Here is a 24199-nt window from a genome sequence, read left to right as displayed (position 1 = left end):
TGTTCTGTCTGTTTACTTCCGTGTCTCTCAGTTGGGAAGAACGTGATTGGCAGACTCAAGGTCACGAGACGGTAACACGATTTTTGGATTGGTTTACTATTTAGTAATGCCCCGCGTTTGCCTGATCGACTACCAAACTGGTTTAAATTTGTTTAAAAAAAATACTCCCTCGCCAGGGATCAATCATATCAAAAACTGAAGCAAATAGAGCGCTTCGGCCCACCGCCTACTAAAATGGATACAACCAACACTGTATACAAATCAACAACTTTATTCACCATAGAAATTATAATGTGTTGAAAAAGTTAAAACAAAACATACATTGGTTATTAATGGTTAACCGATGCTGGCGTAACTGAGCGTCTGAGTCCAAAAGAGAGGTGGTACATGAGGATGGGTCTGATAGTCTGATCTCTCAGGCCGTATATGAGACAGCTCAGACACCTGGGTAAGTTAACAAGGGTTAGAAACAGAACATAATGAATACGCACCATTGTGACCCTGTCCACCTTTCCATTGAAGGATGACAGTATTGTAGTGACCAGGGAGGAGGAGAGAATGAGTAACAATTGCCCTAGATGCAGCAGCACTGTTCTACGGGCCTTACTGTTGGAGGCTTTGCCAGAGGAGGCAGTCTTGGCTGCCATCATCACACCAACATATGACCACATGATTAAAACACCCACCGATACAAACGTAATGCAAGTGAATGCTTTTTCTATGTCAGCAAATATTTTCAGCTGGAAAATAATTTCTTTAGAGCAGTAGTCCTGCAGTAACTGATTCATAGGTCTAGACTCTAGAACCAGTAACATAATAAAATTAATAAGAGTGTTGATGGAGCACAGGACCCACACCACAGCGATGGCCACACCTGTGTTCTTGATGGTGGCAATGTCAGCATGCCTCAGTGGGAAGCACACGGCCACATACCTCTCCAGTGACATCACAGCCAGGTTGAGAGAGGAGATGCTAGTAGAGATCATACCAAGCATGGCAATAAACAAACATATATAACGTATCATGTACAGTCTGGCCGTGGCCAATATGTAAAGCAGCTGACCTACTGCCAACACAAAGGTGTCAGCAAAGAGGAGATTGTACAGCAGGATGTAGCGAGAGGTCTCACGAAAGACTGGCTTGCTCCTCAGTGAGAACAACATCACTCCATTGATGAACAGGAAGAGGAGACATGGTGACACTGTCAAGAATCCATAAAGTCCTTTCACCACCTGCCCTTCATACTGCTGACTGACCGTAATGTTGTCCTGGGGTTGTGTTGTATTTGACATGTCTGTGAAGCATCTGAGGAGACATACATGAATATAGAAACATAGATATATTGTATAGTACATCTGTTAGGCACACATTTCCTGCACTGAACAATTAGACATAACTTTCAAGCAAATGTTCATTAGCACTGTGTACCGTGAATTTTGGCCTAAATAATTTATGTCACTGCACAAATTGTAAATACCAATATACACAATAAATAAATAAATTAATAAATTGAAACAGAGGCTTTTGTGAAGAGAAAAGAAAAAGAAAATCACCACTTAGTTTTTGATTCTGCACCTTTTCCCTATTTGGTTCACATGAATTCAGATGAATCACCTTGTAGATCTCCTAAATCATTTCCACTCAAATGGACTGGGTAGAAGAAATACTCACAGTGAACTAAGGCTTCATGCTTCGCAGGGTTCTGCCCAGGTTAAAGAGCAGCTATAGTATGATCTGGTGGGCTTGCCTGTCGCCCACCTCATATAAGAAACTCCTCCTTAAACCCACATAACGGCATCACACGTGTCCGTCTGGTCACCAATTACAGAGAAGCATTGGGGGGGTGGGACAGCCTTTAGACAGTGTGTGTGTATGTGTGTGTGTGTGTGTGGGCGTGCATGCGATCGTGCGTGTGTGTGTGTGCGTGTGCGTGTGCGTGTGTGTGTGTGTGCGTGCATGCGATCGTGCATGTGTGTGTGTGTGTGTGTGTGTGTGTGCATGCCCATGTGTGAGTGTCGGAGTGTGTTAAAAAGCAAGTCCACTAACAAGAAAAATAAGTTCCAGAAGAAACTTTGTGGGTGTGAAAAGTGTTATTTTGGTAGTGGAAAAGGTTTAAAGATAGATAGATAGATTTGCTTGGTAGTTTCAAGATTCAAGATTCTTTATTTGTCACGTGCATACAAGGATACAGTGAAATGCAAAAGTGACAGTGCCACACAGTAGTGCAACAATACGTTTTAAAATAAAATAAAATAAAATAGAAATAATAAAAAATATAAACAGTATAACAGTATAAACAGTATAAACTGTATAAGCAGTATAAACAGCGGTAAAGCAATGTACGCAATGGAATGGCTATATACAATAGCAATGGCAGGTTGACAGTACAGATAATTACAGTGGAAGATGAGTCTGCAATGGATAATTACGTGTGCATATGTGTTATGATGTCAGTGAGTGTGTGAGTGACTTGAGGGGGGCACTGGTGGGGTCATCGTTGATGATCCTGATGGCATGGGGGAAGAAACTCAGTCTTAGCCTCTCTGTTCTTTCTGCATGACAGCGAAGGCGTTTGCATGACCGCAGCAGCTGGAACAGTCCGTTTTTCGGGTGGTGAGGGTCCTTCATTATCCTGTAGGCTCTGGTCCTACACCTCCTGGTGTACAGGACATGGAGAGGGGGGGTTGGAGCTCCCATGGTCTTTTCTGCCAGGCGTACCACCCTTTGCAGAGCTCGCCTGTCCTGGGCCTGTCGCCGAGGGCGAGATTAGTATGGCCTTTTCCCGGCCTAAACACCATTCCCAACGTTACCCAGTTAAGCACAGCAGGATTGGCCCGAGGTTTGAGAGCAATCTTGGTGAATCACCATGACACTGCTAGAAAGAGAAAAAGCTTAGCAGCTGGGGGCCCAACCTGACGAGGGACACCGCGGCTGCGGATGTTCCTGAAACACATTTTATCTTTGATCTATCCTTCAAATAGGTGCAACTGCATAACTGCTTATGAATGATAAGTTGATTCAAATGTGTGTAACTGATTAATGATAAGTTGATTCAAAAGTGTGTAACTGATAAGTTGATTCAAAAGTGTGAAACTGAAATGATAAGTTGATTCAAATGTGTGAAACTGATTAATGATAAGTTGATTCAAAAGAGTGTAACTGATTAATGATAAGTTGAGTCAAATATATATAATTGGTTAATGATAAATGAGTTCAAATATGTGCAAAAGGCAAAACTGAATAAGAGAAATTACAAGAGTAGTGTATGACTCCGGGTCAACATATCTGGTTGGACCTAGTGGTGATAACGGTTTAACTGATACTGAAGTAGGCAACCAAATGCACTAATGTTTGACTGTATAATTCTTACTCAGAAATGATTACTGAAGTAGGCCACCATACTAATGTTTGACTGTATAATTCTTACTCAGGGATGATTACTGAAGTAGGCTAATCATGTGTGCTAATGTTGATTGTATACCATATGTACTAAATGTTAACTTTGAGAAATGCCCCTAGATTAGTATGGCACAAAAAGGATTAATAGTGTAGGATTGCAGAAATCCACAATAAAAAGTATCCTTGAGTCCATGTTTAAGCATGAGAGTGATAAGTATGTCTAGTAGACATAACAACAGGTGCTCTTATACCCATGACTAAGCATGGGGGCGAACTCAGAGTGCTGACTGAATGAACGAGATCAAATTCTATGCTTGACTGTGAACTAGATCAAATTCTATGCTTGAACTGTGAACTAGATCAAATTCTATGCTTGACTGTGACTAGATCAAATTCTATGCTTGACTGTGAACTAGATCAAATTCTATGCTTGACTGAGAACTAGATCGAATTCTATGCCTGACAAAATGAACTAGATAAGAAAGGGTGGGGGTAAAGGAAAGCCCCATTGCAAATTATAAAAAGAGCTCCCTGGAGCAGTACAACGGTCATTCCCCGCTGCGGAGCGTAACACCTGAAGGACCGGAGCAGGACTGTGCTGAAGATTACCCCGAAGTGGAAACTGGAGCCTCCATACTCTAGCAGATTCTCCTTGTCCGGAGCTCACACTCTGATTGAATTCTGACTGTCGGCCTCGCCACACTGGCACAACGGAGGACCTTGGCGGACTTTTGTTTGTATAACAACAGCTCTGGCGGATAGAGGAACCGGCTTCGCTCTGTACAAGTGAAACTGGGACTTCTCTAAATTTCACAGGCAGAGTAGGGACAGACTGTTTTATTATTTTCTAATTTTTATTGTTTTTGAATACTAGCATTTTACCATTTAATCACTCTGCCTGTAATGCTGCAATGCTTTAAGCCATCATTAAAGAATTTAACCTGCATTTAAAGGAACAGTTTTCTCAATTTTAATTCTTTATTTTTTTTATTTTTAATTATTATTATTTTTTTTTTTAGTCATTCCATCCCTCATAAGCCTTTTTACCTCCTCCTGGTAACATAAAATATTATAGACTACTGTGCATAATACATCTTAGGATCTGAAGGGTTATATCTGGCCCCTTATTACCTCCTTTGGGTAAATTATCCTTACCGATAAACCCTTTATCCGCAACCACACCAACTGGCACTCATATCAGATTAGAGCGGTCGTTAACCATAGAGATTACCCACTTCTGTGTACGGTTTTATTTGGGGTGACTTTTCAGTGCAGCTGAGGTGGGTAGAGGAAGATATGGGAGGAACTATGGGATGTAGACCGTTAACAGCGGAGTGAATCTAATCGACACCAACCTACATAGGACCAGTCAGCATCTGACAGGGTAAGACCCCTCAGGCTGAGGATCCATAACCTGTTATCAGAGGGTTGGTCGGGGGCTGCTGTATAGGGCCTGAATTCCCGGGGAGACAGGCCATGCTGTTACTGTACCAGACGGTGATGTTACCAGCCAGGATGCTCTCCACAGCTCCAGAGTAGAAGGATTGAAGAATCCTCCAGGAGACTTTAAATTTCCTCAGCTGCCTGAGATGGAACAGGTGTTGCCTTGCATTTCCCACCAGTGTACTGATGTGGGTAGTCCAGGTCAGGTCTTCTGTGATGGACTCCCAGGTATTTAAAACTGCTCACCCTGTCCACAGCAGTCCCACCGATGTCCGGCGTGTAGGTCCTTGGATGTTGTGCTCTCCTGAAGTCCACAATCAGCTCTTTTGTCTTGGCGACATTCAGGATGAGGCTATTCTCCTGACACCAGAATGACAGGTCCGCCACCTCGTCCAGGTAGGCTTCCTCATTGTTATCTGAGATCAGCCCCACCACAACTGTGTCGTCCGCAAACTTGATGATGGAGTTGTCGCTGGACTTAGCCACACAGTTGTGGGTGTACAGGGAGTAGAGGAGGGAGCTAAGGACGCAGCCCTGGGGGGACCCTGTGCTCAGGATGAGTATGCTGGAGGTGTGTCTACCCACCCTGACCACCTGAGGCCTGGCAGTCAGGAAGTCCAGGATCCAGGCACACAGGCTTGATAAGTTAAGACCAAAGGGGGAGGTGTGTGTGTTTATCAACAACTCGTGGTGTGGCGACATACGGACTGTTCCGTGTGTTTTGGCTGCTGAAATGCCATCCCTATTCTCTACCGAGTGAATTTACTGCTGTGTTTTTGGCCGCTGTTTACATCCCTCCGCGAGCTAACTCCACGGCAGCGCTCAGCAAACTCCACAAAGCTATCAGCGCGTTAGAGACTGCTCATCCTGATGCTGTTTTTATCGCTGCCAACGACTTTAACCAGTGCAATTTACGGACTGTATTTCCCAAATACTATCAACATGTGGATATTCCCACCCGTGAGAAGAACACACTGGATCATGTTTACAGTAGTATACGCAGTGCATACAAGGCTGCACCCCGCCCCCACTTTGGACACTCGGACCACATCTCGTTGTTCCTGTATCCAGCTGTGGGGGGACATGCAGTGTTCGGCCTGTAGAGGGAGCTACAAGACCGTGGCCAGGGTTATGTCGGCGAGGCTCCGTTGCACACCTGTTGCAAATGAAGCCTCGTTGACTAAATGGTTTAAGATGTGTGTGCCTCTGTTTGGCAGGAGAACGGCAACTGGAAAGTCGCCGAGTGTTTTGAGGAGGCTGGAAAGCCAACGAACGAACTATTACTGACTTTATGAATAAACGGGACCTTTCCCTCACCGACACGCTGCATCTGCCTCTCTGTGTACACGGACATTGTTACATTGGCGCCCAACCTGGGACACAGAGATGGAGGCGTTAAGCACGGCCATCGGAAAGATGGCCCTCATATTGGAACACCAGGCCCACCTCCAGCACGAGCAGCAGTCCGCGATGGGAGAGATGGCGACGGCGAGGGCTGAGGACCGTGCCCTCCTCTGGGAGCTCGTTGGGGCCATCAAAGCGGGACCGACGCCCGGGTCGCCACAAGGTCCCCCCAAGGTACACCTCCAGAAGATGGGGGACCTGGACGATCCGGAGGCGTTCCTGGCGGTGTTCGAGGGGACGGCGAGGATCTCGGGGTGGCCGGACGGCGAGTGGGCGTACCATCTGCTGCCCCTCCTTTCGGGCGAGGCGCAGCTCGCTGCCCACAGCCTGACAGCGGCCGCCCAGCGGGACTACCCGTCCCTGGCCCGGGCAATTCGAGACCGCCTGGGCCTCACGCCGGAGGAACACCGTCGCCGGTTCTGGGCCCTGACGATGGAGGAGGGGAGCCGGCCCTTTGCCTACGCCCAGCGGCTGCGGGACAGCGCGCGGCGGTGGATGGACCCAGAGAACAGCTCGGCGGAGGAGGTCGGGGACCGGGTGGTGTTGGAGCACTTCCTCACGGGGCTCCCGGCCCGGACCGCCGCCTGGGTCCAGTACCACCGGCCCCAGGATCTCGCGGCCGCCGTTACCTTGGCGGAGGACCATCTCTCCCTCCCACTGCAGGAGCCCCGGCAACCAACCCCGGAAGGTGCCCTGCTGCCGGAGGAGGAGACACTGCTGAGGAGCCGGAGCCGGCGGGGGGGTCTCAACCCGAGATTGGATATTATCGGGCCATTTGATCGGTGTACACAGGGATATCGATTTGTGTTGGTCTTGATAGATTACGCAACCCAATACCCCGAGGCAATACCACTGCGCAATATCTCTGCCAGGAGTGTAGCGCAGGTATTGTTTCAAGTAATCTCCCGTGTGGGAATCCCGAAAGAGATTCTCACCGATCAGGGCACTAATTTTATGTCACGCACCCTCAAAGAACTGTATGGCTTGTTGAACATCAAGGCGGTTCGAACCAGTGTCTACCACCCGGCCACTGATGGCCTTTGTGAGAGGTTCAATAGGACCTTGAAGTCAGTGATCCGGAAGTTTGTACACGAGGATAGTCGGAATTGGCATAAATGGCTAGATCCCCTGTTGTTTGAGGTACGGGAAGTCCCCCAAGCTTCCACCGGGTTTTCCCCGTTTGAATTACTCTACGGGTGTAAGCCCCGGGGTGTCCTAGACCTTCTTAAAGAAAATTGGGAGGAAGGGTCTAGCGACAGTAAGAATGAGATTCAATACGTCCTGGACTTGCGCACAAAGCTCCATGCCCTAGGGGTTATCTCACGCGAGCATTTGCTGCAAGCCCAGGAGCGTCAAAAGCGACTGTACGACAGGGGAACTACCCTACGAGAATTTACACCGGGAGATAAGGTGCTCGTACTGTTACCCACCTCCAGCACGAAATTACTAGCGAAGTGGCAAGGGCCATTTGTGGTCACACGTCGCATGGGGGACGTGGATTATGAGGTAGTACGCTCGGACCAGGGGGATAGCTTGCAGGTGTATCACGTAAATCTCCTAAAAAAATGGAACGACGTGGTCACTGTTGCTCTGGCTACAATAATTCCAGAGAGAGATGAGTTCGGTCCGGAAGTCCCAAAATCAAAAGTTAGTACTCCGGTTGGTATTGATAACCATCTCTCTGCTAGTCAGGCCACGGACGTTGCAGATTTGCAAGCTAAGTTCGCAGACGTGTTCTCTCCCCTGCCCGGTCGGACTACGCTTATCGACCAGCATATAGAAACGCAGCCGGGTTTAACGGTGCGCACGCGTCCCTATAGGTTGCCGGTACACAAACGAGACATTGTGTGCAGGGAATTGGAAGCCATGCTGGAGCTGGGTGTGGTCGAGGAGTCCCGCAGTGACTGGTGTAGCCCCATCGTGCTTGTCAACAAGCCGGATGGGGCTATACGGTTCTGTGTGGATTATAGACGGGTTAATGCGGTCTCCAAATTCGATGCCTACCCGATGCCCCGGGTTGACGAGCTCTTGGACCGGCTTGGCACGGCCAAGTATTTCACGACGTTGGATTGCACGAAGGGATACTGGCAGATTCCACTCTTGCCGGTATCCCGGGAGAAAACTGCATTCTCCACTCCGCTCGGGCTATTCCAGTTCACGGTGCTTCCTTTCGGGTTGTTCGGAGCCCCAGCCACTTTTCAGCGCCTCATGGACCGCATTCTGTGGCCGCACTCTGCCTATGCTGCGGCCTACCTGGATGACATTGTCATTCACAGTGACACCTGGGCGCAGCATGTGCAGAGTGTGGTGGCTGTTCTGCGGTCCCTGAGGCAGGCGGGGCTGACAGCCAACCCGAAGAAGTGCGTGATCGGGCGGAGGGAGATCCGGTATCTGGGGTACCACTTGCGTCTGGGGGAGGTGCGGCCGCAGATTGAAAAGACTGTGGCAATCGACTGCGGCCACCGCCTCTCCGCGGCCCAAGACGAAGAAGGAGGTGAGGGCCTTCCTGGGGCTAGCTGGCTATTACCGGCAGTTCGTGCCGGGGTTTTCAGAGCTGGCCAGTCCCTTGACGGACCTCACCCGGAAGGGTGCCCCGGATCCGGTCCAATGGTCGGGCCAGTGCCAGGGGTCGTTCGAGGCCCTTAAGGGAGCTCTTTGTGGAGAAACGGTCCTGTATGCGCCTGATTTTAACCTCCCTTTCTCCCTACAGATGGACGCGTTGGATAGAGGCCTGTGAGCAGTGCTGACCCAGCGGGTGGAGGGGGCTGACCGGCCGGTGCTGTACCTGAGCCGCAAGCTATCGGAGAGGGAGGGCCGGTACAGCACGGTGGAGAAGGAGTGCCTGGCCATCAAGTGGGCGGTCGGCGCCCTCCGCTACTACCTGCTGGGTCGCGCTTTCACCCTCTACTCCGACCATGCTCCCCTCCAGTGGCTCCACCGCATGAAGGAGGTGAACGCGAGGATCACCCGGTGGTATCTCGCGTTGCAGCCCTTCAACTTTTCGGTCGTGCACAGACCGGGGGCGCAGATGGTCGTGGCAGACTTCCTCTCCCGTACAGGGGGGGGAAGTAGGTTGTCGGCCGTCGTGTCCCCGGCCTGTGTCGGGCGGTGGGGGTATGTGGGGGGAAATGCAGCGTTCGGCCTGTAGAGGGAGCTACAGGACCGTGGCCAGGGTTATGTCGGCGCGGCTCCGTTGCACACCTGTTGCAAATGAAGCCTCGTTGACTAAATGGTTTAAGATGTGTGTGCCTCTGTTTGGCAGGAGAACAGGAGAGTGTTTGGCAGGAGAGTGTTTTGAGGAGGCTGGAAAGCCAACGAACGAACTATTACTGACTTTATGAATAAACGGGACCTTTCCCTCACCGACACGCTGCGTCTGCCTCTCTGTGTACACGGACATTGTTACACCAGACTACAGATAAAGACTGAAACAGATAAACCCTGTCACTAAACAAGTCAAACTCTAGACCCCAGAGACTGAGAGCACCCTGCAGGACTGTTTTGCTCGGACAGACTGGGATGTGTTTAAAGCTGCAGCCACGCTGGAGGACTCTTCTGTCAGCATACAGGACTATGCTGAGTATGTGACTGGGTACATTAGCACTTGTGTCGACAACATCGTGCCCACCATACAAGTCAGGAAGTTCCCCAACCAGAAGCCCTGGATAAACAGTCAGGTACACCACATGATGCGTGCTCGCTCTCTTGCATTTAGATCAGGCAATGAGACAGAGTACAAAGCTGCGAAGTATGGTCTGAAAAAAGCCATTACAGCGGCCAAGAGGCAGTACAAGAGAGAAGCTGGACGGCTTCTATTCTACTGCTGACTCCGGGCGGATGTGGCAAGGCCTGCAGCACATCACAGACTACAGGACCACCACCAACACCATCAGCTCCACAGACAGCCTGCCGGATGACCTAAATATCTTCTACACCCACTTTGAGACCTCCAGCCACAGCACAGAGAGGAGGCACGCACACACCGGGACCACCCGACTCCCCTCCCCTCCACTGGGCGGGCTCTCAGAGCATGTGCCAACGAGCTGGCTGATCTTCTCACCTCCATCTTCAACCTTTCCCTCAGTCACAGCACTGTTCCCTCCTGCTTCAAGACTACAACCATCGTCCCCCTTCCCAAGAAGAGCCAACCTGCCTGCCTGAATGATTACAGGCCAGTAGCACTCACTCCAATCATCATGAAGTGTTTTGAGAGAGTGGTACTGGCACACATTAAGAGCAGCATACCGGACACCCTAGACCCCCTGCAGTATGCCTACCGGCCCAACAGGTCCACCTCAGACACTATCGCTGCTGTCCTCCATTATTCCCTCTCCCACCTGGAAAACAAAGACTCCTACATCAGGACGCTCTTTGTAGACTACAGCTCCGCTTTTAATACGGTCATCCCCCACAGACTCATCCACAAAATGTCCACACTTGGCCTGCACCCCACCCTCTGTGACTGGCTCCTAGACTTTTTGACTGGCAGGCCCCAGTCTGTCATGATTGCTAATAGGACTTCAGCCAGCATTATTACAGATGTTGGCACTCCACAGGGATGCGTCCTCAGCCCAATCCTCTGCATCCTGTTCACCCACGACTGTGTCGCTCCCCACAAGGACAACATCATCCTAAAGTTTGCGGACGACACCGCAGTGATAGGATGCATCACTGGCGGGGACGAAGCGGCTTACAGGAGGGAGGTGGCCAGTCTGGTAGAATGGTGTGAGGACAACAACCTCACCCTCAATACGGACAAGACAAAGGAGATGATAGTGGACATGAGGAAGAAGAGGGGACCTCATCGGCCACTGTACATCCGGGAACTCGAAGTAGAGAGGGTGAGCAGCTTCATACCTGGGCATCCACATCAGCGAGGACCTCACCTGGACACTTAACACCACACAGCTGGTTAAGAAGGCCCAACAGCGGCTGTACTTTCTGAGGAGGCTGAAGAAGTTTGTTGAGAGCATCCTAACCAGCTGTATCACTGTGTGGTACGGCAGCACTACTGCTATGGACCGCAGACGCCTGCAGAGAGTGGTGAAGACCGCTGAGAAAATCACCAGGACTCCACTGCCCTCTATGCAGAGCATCTACCACCGCAGAGTCCACAGGAGAGCCGCCTCCATCCTCAAGGACCCCACCCACCCCCAGCACGGACTGTTCACACTTCTACCCTCAGGCCGGAGGTACAGAAGTGTTAAATGCAGGACCACCAGACTAAAGAACTCCTTCTTTCCCACTGCCATCAGGCTCCTAAACAACATATAGGAGATTATAATCATGGACTACCTCATATAACTGAACCCGACTGTTAAATTTTCAGTTTGCACATGCATAATTGCACTGCTTACATTTGCACTGTTTTATTATTATTATTGTTGCTTTTTTATTATCACATGCTGCCTTAAATTTTGTTATCTTGTACATTTTGTTTAGTATATATTGTATATTTTTTTGTATTGTACATTTTACATTGGTTGGCATTCTGCGAACAGCAAAGCAAGAATTTCATTGTACAGGGAAACATGTTTTCTACTGTGCATATGATAAGAAACACTTTGAATTGAATTGAATTGAATTGAATTAACTAGGGCACAAGTCACACGATCACAAAACACAGCATGACAGGAAAACCCACATGCATACAGGACGAGGGACGTAACACTCTTTTCATAACCATACTGTCATGATAAAATATCGGCAGATAGCTAGATAACTGTGGCTCTAGTAATTTATGTCGGATGCCTTCAATCTGTAAACATTTATCAAATGTCAAAAGAATATGAAATAAGAAGTGGCATTGAATTAAAGTGGAGTCAACATTAATATAAATGTAATACATATATGTAAATAAATATAAATCATTCTGCCATGGACTTGGTGTCATATTAAAGAGGAGATTGTGTTCTTTAAGACTAAACAAACTTGTAATAGTCCATTTTCCTTTGTTTTATAGCTATACTTGTTTGTTTAGAATATGTAATAAAATGAGTATTTAACTTGGAATTCTCAGTAATCTACAGCAACGTTCTAGAATTCTATTGGGTGCTAGAGGGTTAAATAAGGAAAATCTCTGAATGCTAAATTAATTAGAGAAGATCTGACAAGGAGACATTTAGCCTAAAATGGGCTTGGATTTACTCCATGAAATTGCGGGTGAACGTCGTAATGGCCCAGCTATGGTAATGGAGCACAGCTCCTCCTGCATTCTACATTCTGACTGACACAACTCAAAATGGAATCTAGATCTGCATTCACTCTCTGATCAACCATATTTACAGTATACTATAAAGTTTATATTATGTAATTCGAAATCAAATCTGCCTTATATTGCGATAAACAAATGCAACCACTACTGTATACACATCAACACCTTTATTAACCATAGACATATTAATGTGTTGAAATATCTAACAGTGAAACAAAACTTACATTGGTAATTAATGCTTAACCGATGCTGGCATAACTGAACGTCTGAGTCCAAAAGAGAGGTGGTACATGAGGATGGGTCTGATAGTCTGATCTCTCAGACCGTATATGAGACAGCTCAGACACCTGGGTAAGTTAACAAGGGTTACAAACAGAACAAATCGAATCCGCACCATTGTGATCCTGTCCACCTTTCCATTCAAGGCTGACAGTATTATAGAGACCAGGGAGGAGGAGAGAATGAGGAACAACTGTACCAGATGCAGCAGCACTGTTCTACGGGCCTTACTGTTGGAGGCTTTGTTAGAGGAGGCAGTCTTGGCTGCCATCATCACACCAATATATGACCACAGGATTAAAACACCCACCGATATAAAAGTGATGCAAGTGAATGCTTTTTCTATGTCAGCAAATATTTTCAGCTGGAAAATCTTTTCTTTAGAGCAGAAGTCCTGCATTAACTGACCCATGGGTATCGACTCTAGAACCAATAACATAAAAATACGAATGAGAGTGTTGATGGAGCACAGGAGCCACACCACAGCGATGGCCACAAATGTGGTCTTGATGGTGGCAATGTCAGCATGCCTCAATGGGAAGCACACGGCCACATACCTCTCCAGTGACATCACAGCCAGGTTGAGAGAGGAGATGCGAGTAGAGATCATACCAAACATGGCAATAAACAAACATATATAACGTGTCATGTACAGTCTGGCTATGGCCAATATGTAAAGCAGCTGACCTATTGCCAACACAAAGGTGTCAGCAAAGAGGAGATTGTACAGCAGGATGTAGCGAGAGGTCTCACGAAAGACTGGCTTGCTCCTCAGTGAGAACAACATCACTCCATTGATGAACAGGAAGACGAGACACGGTGACACTGTCAAGAATCCATAAAGTCCTTTCACCACCTGCCCTTCATACTGCTGTCTGACTGTAATGTTGTCCTGGGGTTGTGTTGTATTTGACATGTCTGTGAAGCATCTGAGGAGACATACATAGATGTAGAAAAATACATATATTATATAGTACATCTGTTAGGCACATATTTCCTGCACTGAACAATTAGACATAACTTTCAAGCAAATGTTCATTAGCAATATGCATGATTATTCTAAAAGTGTTGCTTGTATACCGTGAATTTTGGCCTAAATAAGTTATGCCACTGCACAAATTGTAAAAGCCAATAGAAACGTATACACCTCAAGAAATAAATAGAAACAGAGGCTTTTGTGAAGAGAAAAGAAAAAAAAAATCACCACTTAGTTTTTGATTCTGCACCTTTTCCCTATTTGGTTCACATGAATTCAGATAAATATCTCCTAAATCATTTCCACTCAAATGGACTGGGTAGAAGAAATACTCACAGTGAACTAAGGCTTCATGCTTTGCAGGGTTCTGCCCAGGTTAAAGAGCAGCTATAGTATGATCTGGTGGGCTTGCCTGTCACCCACCTCATATAAGAAACTCCTCCTTAAACCCACATAACGGCATCACACGTGTCAGTCTGGTCACCAATTACAGAGAAGCATTGGGGGGGTGGGACAGCCTTTAGACAGTGTGTGTGTGTGTGTGTGTGTGTGTCCGTGCTTGTGTGCATGCAATAGTGCGTGTGTGTTTGTGTGCACGTGCAAGGGCGTGTGTGTGTGCGTGCGTGCGTGCGTGCGTGTGCATGCCCATGTGTGAGTGTCGGAGTGTGTTAAAAAGCAAGCCCACTAACAAGAAAAATAAGTTCCAGAAGAAACTTTGTGGGGGCGTGAAAAGTGTTATTTTAGTAGTGGAAAAGGTTTAAAGATGTTTCAATGGATAGATAGATTTGCTTGGTAGTTGAAATAAAGTGAAAGATAGTCTTATTATGGGAGCGGTTAAAGTTAGAGATGGTTTGGTTGGTTGGTTGTATGGATATAATGTTCGATAAATAGATAGATAAGATGAGCCAGGGGTACTTCATTGGAGTGGGTAGAGAGTTGGTTGTTTGAGTGGTTGAGAGTGGTAGAATTGCTTTGTTAACTAGATGACAGTTTTTGGAATAAAAAAAAGGTTAATAGTTTAAAGTTTTAGTTTTAAGTGTTTTAGGTATCTGAAAGCTTTTTATTAGGGTAGACGAAGATTTTCTGGGGAGTTGACAGAAAGTGAGATAGGTTGGTTTGGTTGGTTGGTTAGCTGATTGGATGGATGAATGGATAGATGAAAGAGAGGATGGATGGATGAGAGAGGGGAGCTATAGAAAGATCAACATAATTAAGAGGTTAATCAGTATGGGTTATACTGAGTGAAGCAGTAGTGACTGTTGAAAGGAAGAAAGGATGATGCTAGGTAGTTGAAAGGTTATATAGATATAAGGTTGGAAAGATAGAAAGTTAGATAGATAGGATGAGCCTGGGGTAGTTCAGTGGAGTGGGTAGAGGGTTGGTTGGTTGGTTGAGTGGTAGAGTTGGTTGGTTGAGAATGGTTGAGTTGGTTGCTTAAGTGGTTGAGAGTGGTTTCAGGTTGGTGGAACTGGTAGCCAAGGGAGTGCATTGTTTTGTAATCATTCTATTAATGTGTTCTGCAGGTCTCCTGTTGTTTTTAAATCAAGAGTTCTGAAAGTTCCAAAGCAGTTGCAGACCTAAATCTACATTCCACCATGTTAAAAGACAGGAGTTTTTGAGTTACAGTTTAAAAGTATAATGAGTTTGAACAATATAAATATAAGCAACTCAAGTTAGACCTCTCTGCATGTTTTAAAGTTGGATTAGTGTGAATGGCTTAAAAGCTGTAGGATGCATAGCATGCCGAAAATCAGAAGAATTGTAATAATAATAATAACAAGAAAAATAAGTTCCTGAAGAAATTTTGTGGGCTTGCAAAGTGTTATTTTGGTCGTTTAAATAGCTTGGATGATTGATAGATAGATTTGCTATAGATTTGCACTGAAACCTCTATTGCTACAATGCACTATTGCACTATTATTTTCTTATACATAATACACAGTATTTGGCTGCTATTTTACTGACTTTACTGTCTTTACTGACTGCTCTTTTTGCACTGTTTAAATTATTTTTATTGAATGTTTTACTTTTAGTATGTGTTATCTGTTGTGCCTGGGCACTTTATCTGTCTCACCGTGGGAGAGTGAGAAACGTCCTCTCGATTCCTTTGTATGTCTTGACATGTGAAGAATTGACAATAAAGCCACTTTGACTGACTTTGCTGGGAAGTTGAAAGAAAGTCTTATTTTAGTAGCAGATGAAGATGGTTTGATTGGTGGGTTGGATGGATGGATGAATGGTTGTTTGGTTTGTTGGTTGATTGGATGGATGAATTCTTAGATGAAAGATATTTATATAGATAGATAGATAGATAGATGAGCGAAGGTTAGATAGATGAGAGAAGGTAAGATAGATAGATAGATAAATAGAGAGGATGGATAGATGAGACAGGGTATAGATCGATAAACATTTGGAGGTTAATCAGTATCGGTTTGAAGGTTAGTTAGATGTTCTACGGTTGGGTCGTTCAGTGTAGAGTTGGTTGGTTCACCAGATTACAGTTTTTGGAGTTACAAAAAGCCAAAAGAATAGGTATCAGAAAGCTTTTTATCAGGGTTGATAAGATTTTCTGGGTAGTTGAAAGAAAGTGAGATACATGTAGTCTTATTATGGTAGCGGATAAAGTTAAAGATAGTTTGGTTGGTCGGTTGGATGGATGGATGGATGGATGGATGGTTGGTTGGATGGATGGACGAATGGATAGTTGAATGAGAGGATGGATGGATGAGAGTGGAGGTAGAGATATAGATAGATAGATAGATAGGATAAGCCTAAATCAACATTCCACCATGTTAAAAGGTAGGAGTTTTTGAGTCACAAAAAGCTGAATAGTTTAAAAAATATAATGAGTTTGAAAAATATAAATGTAAGAAACTCAAGTGCAAGAAACTCTCTACACGTTTTAAAGTTGGACTGGTGTGAATTGCTTAAAAGCTGAAGGAGCAGTAGCATACTGAAAAAGTAGTAGTAGTAGTAGTAATAGTAGTAGTAGTAGTAGTGGTAGTAGTAGTAGTAGTAGTAGTAGTAGTAGTGGTAGTAGTAGTAGTAGTAGTAGTAGTAGTAGTAGTATGAGCGATAACAATAGTTGGACTTGCTGAAACAAGCCCACTAATAACAATTGTTGCCTAGGTCAAACCCGTTGTGACGATTTCTGGGAAATAACATTTAAATGATATATTTTGGTCAGTCACTGTTTTTCCTCTGGGAATTATTTAGTTTTTGTGTAGGGACCGCTGGCAAGCTGCTGCCGCGCCTCCCCGTTGTTCTCACTATTATCACTATTTCGGATGCTTCAAATCGATCCATCAAGTTTGTCTGTCACGAATGTTGGACTTAAAGTCCCTCTGCTCAATTCGGCTTCCTCGATTCGTCACTCTGCGACACCAAAACATCGGTCTCTACCTGTCTACTGCTACTGCCTCGTCACGCGTTAGCCGGAGGCTAGCTTCGCCGGTACAGGGCTCACCTGTCGGGACTCCCGTGGCTCCTCTCCGCACTCTGTGGCTGGATAGCCTGCTCTGGTGTGCCCCACGAAGCACGCCCGTTCGGACCGGTCCGCTGCCACACTGCCAGCACTCTCGGACGTTTACCTGCGACCGCGGATTGCTGTCACCGCGGAGGACGCCGCCTCCCTGCTACACCTCTACCCGACCGTGTTCACCTGCCGGCCGGCTAGCCTGCCGCTAAGCCCTGGCGCCGTGCAACTGGCTTCCCCGTCTCCAGTGAAGCTCGCCATCACCTGGACCACCCACCACTGGATTACGTCGTTGCCGATCTCACACCATGTGGATTTTTAATTTGTTTCTCTGGATTGCGCTCTGTCTGACTCTCACGAGCGCATCTCTGCCGCTCCAGTACTCGGTAACGGAGTTGTTACGTCTCCGGACCTTCTCAAGGATCCCCCCTCCTCAGCTTGCATCCCACCACTACATCCTCAAACGACCAAGGTACATCCACCGTGGCTCTGGACGGAACTTTCAGTACACCCAACACAACAGCAACGTAAATATCCGCTCCTTCTGGTCCACTGGGCCCCGCCCCCCTCCTCACACTGCCCGTTCTGCCAGTCCTGTCAATCACAGTGTACTGTCCCCCCTGCTTAAAGCAACCTCCTACACTCCACTCACCTGTCTGAAACTCTGTTTATTGAACACCAGATCCCTCAGTAACAAGGCTCTTCTGATCACTGACTTTATTGTTGACCACAACCTGGACATTCTCTGCCTCACTGAAACCTGGCAACAGCCAAATGACTTCTCCCATCTTAATGAGGCCGTCCCACCAGGATATTCTTTTATTAGTAAACCCCGTGTTACTGGGAGAGGGGGTGGCCTCGCTCTTCTTCACCGTGAGAACATCAAAGTCACTGCCGTCACAGTCCCCCATCACTCCTCTTTTGAATGTCTAGCTGTAAAACTCACAGGCCCCAAACCCACCTTCATTGTTACAATCTACAGACCACCAAAACCCTCTGCTGTTTTCCTCAACGAATTCTCATCACTACTTACAGCCGTATGCGCAATGTCCCCCACTGTGATCCTCCTCGGTGATTTCAACATCCACGTTGACAACCCATCCTGTACCTTTGCCAACGACTTCACATCACTCCTGGACTGTCTTGGTATCACACAACACGTCAACCTCCCAACCCATAACAAAGGTCACATACTGGATTTAATCTGCTGTACTGACATCACTCCCACCAACCTTGATGTCACTGATTTCCCCATCTCCGACCACAAAGCTGTACTTTTTGACATTCACACCCAACTACACAAAGTCAAGGAACAACGGACCATCTCCTTCAGAAACATCAAACATATCAATACCACAGACCTCTCCACCCTGATCAGCTCCTACCCCAACCCTCCCCCAGCATCCTCCTCAGCTGACCTGGTGACTCACTATAACAACTGCCTCTCCTCTTCCCTCACCACCCTGGCTCCCCTGAAAACCCGTTCAGTCTCATTCACTCACACTGCTCCCTGGTTCACCCCTGAACTTCGCCAGCTCAAAACCACTGGCCGTCGACTGGAGCGACTCTACAAAAAGACTGGACTCACTGTACACAGCCAAATGTACTCAGACCACCTCCATCACTACAAGAATGCCCTCACCACTGCCAAATCCTCATACTATTCCAACCTCATCAACACTGGTTCAGGTAACAACAGAGTCCTCTTCTCAACAGTAAGTCACTTACTTCAGCCTCCTAAAACCCTCCCTCCAGACATTTCCACCAATCAGTGCACTGCCTTTCTGGACTTCTTCAGCTCTAAGATCAACACTATTCACCAACAACTGGCCTCATCTTGCATCTCAAACGATCCGCCCTGGATGATCACCACTGGCCAACCTTTCATCAGCCCCCTCTCTGACTTCACCCCAGTATCAGAACACACCGTCACAGAACTCATCCACAAAGCCAAAACCACCACCTGTCAGCTCGACCCTCTTCCCACCTCCCTTGTCAAAGCATGTCTGCCGTCCATCTCCCCCATGATCACCAACATAATTAACTCATCCCTCTCTACTGGTACTGTACCCCCCACTCTCAAACTGGCTGCCATTACACCCATCCTGAAAAAACCTGGTGCTGACCCAGCCGACCTCAACCATTATCGGCCCATCTCCAACCTCCCCTTCATCTCCAAAACACTTGAAAGGGCGGTCGCCGCACAACTACAGTCCCACCTTGACACAAACAATCTCCACGACCCCTTCCAATCTGGCTTCCGTCCAAAACATAGCACTGAAACAGCCCTAGTCAAAATCACCAACGACCTCCTCCGTGCAGCTGACTCCGGACTACTCACCATTCTCATCCTCCTCGATCTCAGCGCAGCTTTCGATACCATCTCCCACCCTCTGCTCCTGGACCGCCTGGCTGGCATTGGGATCACTGGTGCTGCACTGTCCTGGTTCACGTCATACCTCACTGACCGCCAACAATTCGTTCAACTAAGCAACCACAAGTCTGGGTGTTCGGGTGTTTCACTGGGTGTCCCCCAGGGGTCAGTCTTGGGTCCACTCCTGTTCACCATTTACCTCCTCCCCCTGGGCACACTCCTCCGTCACCATGGGGTCCATTTTCACTGCTACGCTGATGACACACAGGTCTACATCTCCTCCAAACCCACTGCTGCCATCCCTCCCACTTCCCTCATCACCTGCCTGGAAGACATCCGGAGCTGGATGAGCAGGAACTTCCTGAAACTTAACGGCGACAAAACTGAGGCACTGCTCATCGGCTCCAAATCCACCCTCACCAAATCACAACACACCCCAGCTCCACCCATCATCATCGATGGATTCCCCGTACCCTTCTCCCCCCAAGTCAAGAGCCTCGGCGTCATCTTGGACAACACCTTGTCATTTACTTCCCATATTCAGAACATCACCCGGACTGCATTCTTCCACCTCCGCAACATCTCCAGACTCCGTCCATCACTGACCCAATCCAGCACTGAAATCCTGGTCAACTCACTTGTCATACCACGCATCGACTACTGTAATGCCCTCCTTACCGGACTCCCCACCAAACTCATCAACAGACTGCAGATCATTCAGAACTCGGCCGCCCGGATCATCACCCGCACTAAATCATCTGACCACATCACCCCTGTCCTCATCCAACTTCACTGGCTCCCGGTACATTACCGCATCCAGTACAAAAACCTTCTCCTCACCTACAAATCCCTCCACAATCTAGCCCCCACTTACCTCCGTGATCTCCTCCATGAATACACTCCCTCCCGCTCCCTTCGCTCAACCTCTGCTGGACTGCTAACCATCCCCACGTCACGCCTCAGCACCATGGGTGCCCGAGCCTTCAGCTGCTCAGCACCCAAGCTCTGGAATTCTCTCCCCCCACACATAAGACAGTCAGACTCCATCACAACATTCAAGTCCCAACTCAAAACCCACCTTTTCAAACTGGCATACTATCTATAAATTGGACACTCTGCACTTCACTTGTTTTTATCTTGATGTGTTGTTTGTTTTGTTTTTAAATGATTGATGTCATGCTTTTGCTTTTACTTCTTTTCTGTAAGGTGACCTTGGGTGACCTGAAAGGCGCCTCCAAATAAAATGCATTATTATCATTATTATTATTATTTAACAATAGTATTTCCATCAAAAAAACAAATATGAATATCAAACTCACTCTAAAACGACCGTTTATATCCTTATAATAATGATTTTGATTTCACGCTACGCTTCCTGTTTTCCTGATTTGCACCAAACTTAATGCTTTGTAGTAAAACCAAATAAACACATTTCCAGCCACTTTCTTTGCTGTATCACTTGAATTCATTGTTGCAAACCATCCTGTCATGATAAAATATAGGTAGATAGCTAGATAACTGTGGCTCTACTAATTTATGTCTGATACCATCAATCTGTAAACATTCATCAAATGTCAATGAAGAGAATGAAATAAAAAGTGTCATTGAATTAAAGCGGAGTCAACATTAATATAAATATAATACATATATATAAGTAAATATAAATCATTCTGCCATGGACTTGGTATAATTTTAAAGAGGAGATTCTGTTCTTTAAAACTAAACAAACTTGTAATGGTTTGTTTTATAGCTATACTAGTTTGTTGAGAATATGTAATAAAATGAGTATTTAACTTGGAATTCTCAGTAATCTACAGCAGCGTTCTAGAATTCTATTGGGTGCTAGAGGGTTAAATAAGGAAAATCTCTGAATGCTAAATTAATTAGAGAAGATCTGACTAGGAGACATTTAGCCTAAAATGGGCTTGGATTTAGTCCATGAAATTGCGGGTGAACGTCGTAATGGCCCAGCTATTGTTAGAAATTATTTTTATAAAAACAGTTTATTATTGCTATAATAAAAATACATTACTGCAGTGTGCTAAATTTACTAATGTGATGGCCTGTTGATAAATGAGCGATGGATCAAGCATTAGTCCCATAGTACGTTGGATTAATACATGGAGAGGTTGAGCCAGATCATCAAGAAAGATGTTGCAACACACGCTTACACAAAGAACTATAGTGGAAAGTACCAGGCTAGGGAGGACAGGCTAGGGAGGACATACCAGAGTAGGTGTCTTATCTCTTACAGGGTGCTGACTCCGCAGCTGGGATGAATGGTGTGACCAGCCCGTGAACAACAAGGGATGCCAAGTCTAAACCATGGTTCCTCCCCAACCAAATAGCCAATCACAATCATTTTGTATACTGTAAATATTTTGTTTGACTGTTTGAATGCATCCATTTTTGGAAGGTTGGTTACAGATTGCTGACTTTTCTTCTCCAAAAGTGGTCCTTGTACAAGCCTAGAATTCTGACATATAAATAAATAGCTAAAAGTAAGAAGTAGTTTGTCTTCTCCTTCAAATAAAGAACACGTTTTCCCACAAATTTGGTGACGTCCCGACGTGATTTGAAGAGAAGAGATTGGACCGAATTGAACCGACGGCGAAGTCCGGGAGACGGAAGCCAGACGGAGTTGTTTTCTTGTAACCCCTCACCACTCACAGAGGCGCACCAAAAACAAAAAGTAAGCAGAAACCTGTTGTTATAAACCAAATTCTGCATAGTTAATTTTGAATAGTGTAGACTGTGAGTGTGGAGGAGGTAAGAGTAAACCAACTACCAAATTTATAAATCTATGTATACGTAATGAAACCGTTAATGAAAATTTAACAATCAGAGCAATATATGTCAGAATTCTATTGTTTTGGGTTGGAGGCCCTCAGGGTTAAAGTCCCTGTAAATTCTATTGTTCTGGGTTGGAGGCCCTCAGGGTTAAAGTCCCTGTAAATTCTATTGTTCTGGGTTGGAGGCCCTCAGGGTTAAGGTCCCTGTAAATTCTATTGTTTTGGGTTAAAATCCCTCGGGTTAGAGGCCCGTAAATTCTTTTGTTTGGGTTAAAATCCCTCGGGTTAGAGGCCCGTAAATTCTTTTGTTTGGGTTCAAATCCCTCGGGTTAGAGGCCCGTAAAGTTTATTGTTTTGGGTTAAAATCCCTCGGGTTAGAGGCCCGTAAAGTTTATTGTTTTGGGTTAAAATCCCTCAAGTTAAAGTCCTGTAAATTTTGTTGTGTGTTAGAGTTAATCTTGTTATGAGTGGAGAGCGTATGGGACCAGGTTGTGTGAATAAGTAAAGCATTGAAGCTGAGGGAGGTGAGAGCGTTTGGAGAGTAATTGTGAATGAAGGTAAAAAAGTGACATACTGATGAAAACATATTGGTGTAAACTGTTATAGAAATTGTGCGAGAGTTCGCTCTACTGTTGGTTATTCAGTAAGTGGGAGGCCGGCCCCACCCTGAAAAGTTTTCTTTGTCTCGTTACTTCCTTAAAACAGAGCAACTAGTGTTTTGGCTTCATCTAGTGTACAAGTTCAGTAACTACTGTTTAGCTCCATTTAGTGTTTAAGTTCAGAAATTACTGATTAGCTCCATATAGTGTTCAAGTTTTGGAACTACTGCTTGACCCCATCTATACAGGCCGCTGATTGACACTAATTTAATTAAAATCAAAATTCATCCACACATGACCAGCATGGTGGAAAACTATGTGACAGAATGTGACACATGCAATGACCACGACCCAAAGATGGTCTACAAGTGTCCCATGGGAAAGTTCCCAGTACCAGACGCACCATTCAAGGACATCAGATATGGGTGCAGACAACAGAGTGAAAGGCTACAGATACCTACTAGTAATGGTGGATAGGCTCATTAATTGGGTGGAAGCCACTCCCTGTAAAAAAGAGACAGCCAGCCCTGAAGTAAAATGGCTAAGGAATGAACTCATTCCAAACCAGTATGCCACGACACCAGATTGACATGGCTAGATGCACTTCCCCTAGCACTGATGTCGATGAGGAACTCACCAAACAGCAAAACACATCTAACGCCCCATGAGTTGTTGACAGGTCCTCCAAGAGATGGAGGCCACCTGCCGTCCTTAGATATTTGGCAAATGAATTGGCTACATGAATGCATTGACTAACTTGTCTCGAGGTTTTGTCTAACCAGGTACGGCAGGTGGAGGCAGAGCCCGAGACCGCAACACCCAAGACTCCTGTGGTAAAGGTTTGGTTCATACCTTAAAGGGGTGTGAAAGGAGGGTTTTGTTGAGAATTTTTTTGTTGAGAATTTCTTTTATAAAAAACAGTTCATTTTTGGTTCACACCTTAAAAGGTGTGAAAGGAGGGTTTTGTTAGAAATTATTTTTTATAAAAACAGTTTATTATTGCTATAATAAAAATACATTACTGCAGTGTGCTAAATTTACTAATGTGATGGCCTGTTGATAAATGAGCGATGGATCAAGCATTAGTCCCATAGTACGTTGGATTAATACATGGAGAGGTTGAGCCAGGTCATCAAGAAAGATGTTGCAACACACGCTTACACAAAGAACTATAGTGGAAAGTACCAGGCTAGGGAGGACAGGCTAGGGAGGACATACCAGAGTAGGTGTCTTATCTCTTACAG

General features: G+C 46.1%; 1 protein-coding gene across 1 annotated transcript; it reads right to left on the bottom strand.

Moving 5' to 3' along the window:
• Positions 1-12692: 12692 nt before the first annotated feature.
• LOC310821921 (odorant receptor 131-2-like) lies at positions 12693-18101 on the bottom strand (the record flags this gene model as incomplete). Its single annotated transcript, XM_083694199.1, has 3 exons — positions 12693-13668; positions 17182-17305; positions 18032-18101. The coding sequence occupies 3 exons, from the start codon at positions 18099-18101 to the stop codon at positions 12693-12695; spliced, it is 1170 nt and encodes a 389-aa protein (XP_083550325.1).
• Between the last annotated feature and the right edge of the window lie 6098 nt (positions 18102-24199).

The sequence above is a fragment of the Argentina silus genome, assembly GCF_951799395.1.
Source record: "Argentina silus genome assembly, chromosome: 2".
Taxonomy (NCBI): Eukaryota; Metazoa; Chordata; class Actinopteri; order Argentiniformes; family Argentinidae; genus Argentina; species Argentina silus.
This window is presented reverse-complemented; position numbering and strand designations above follow the sequence as displayed.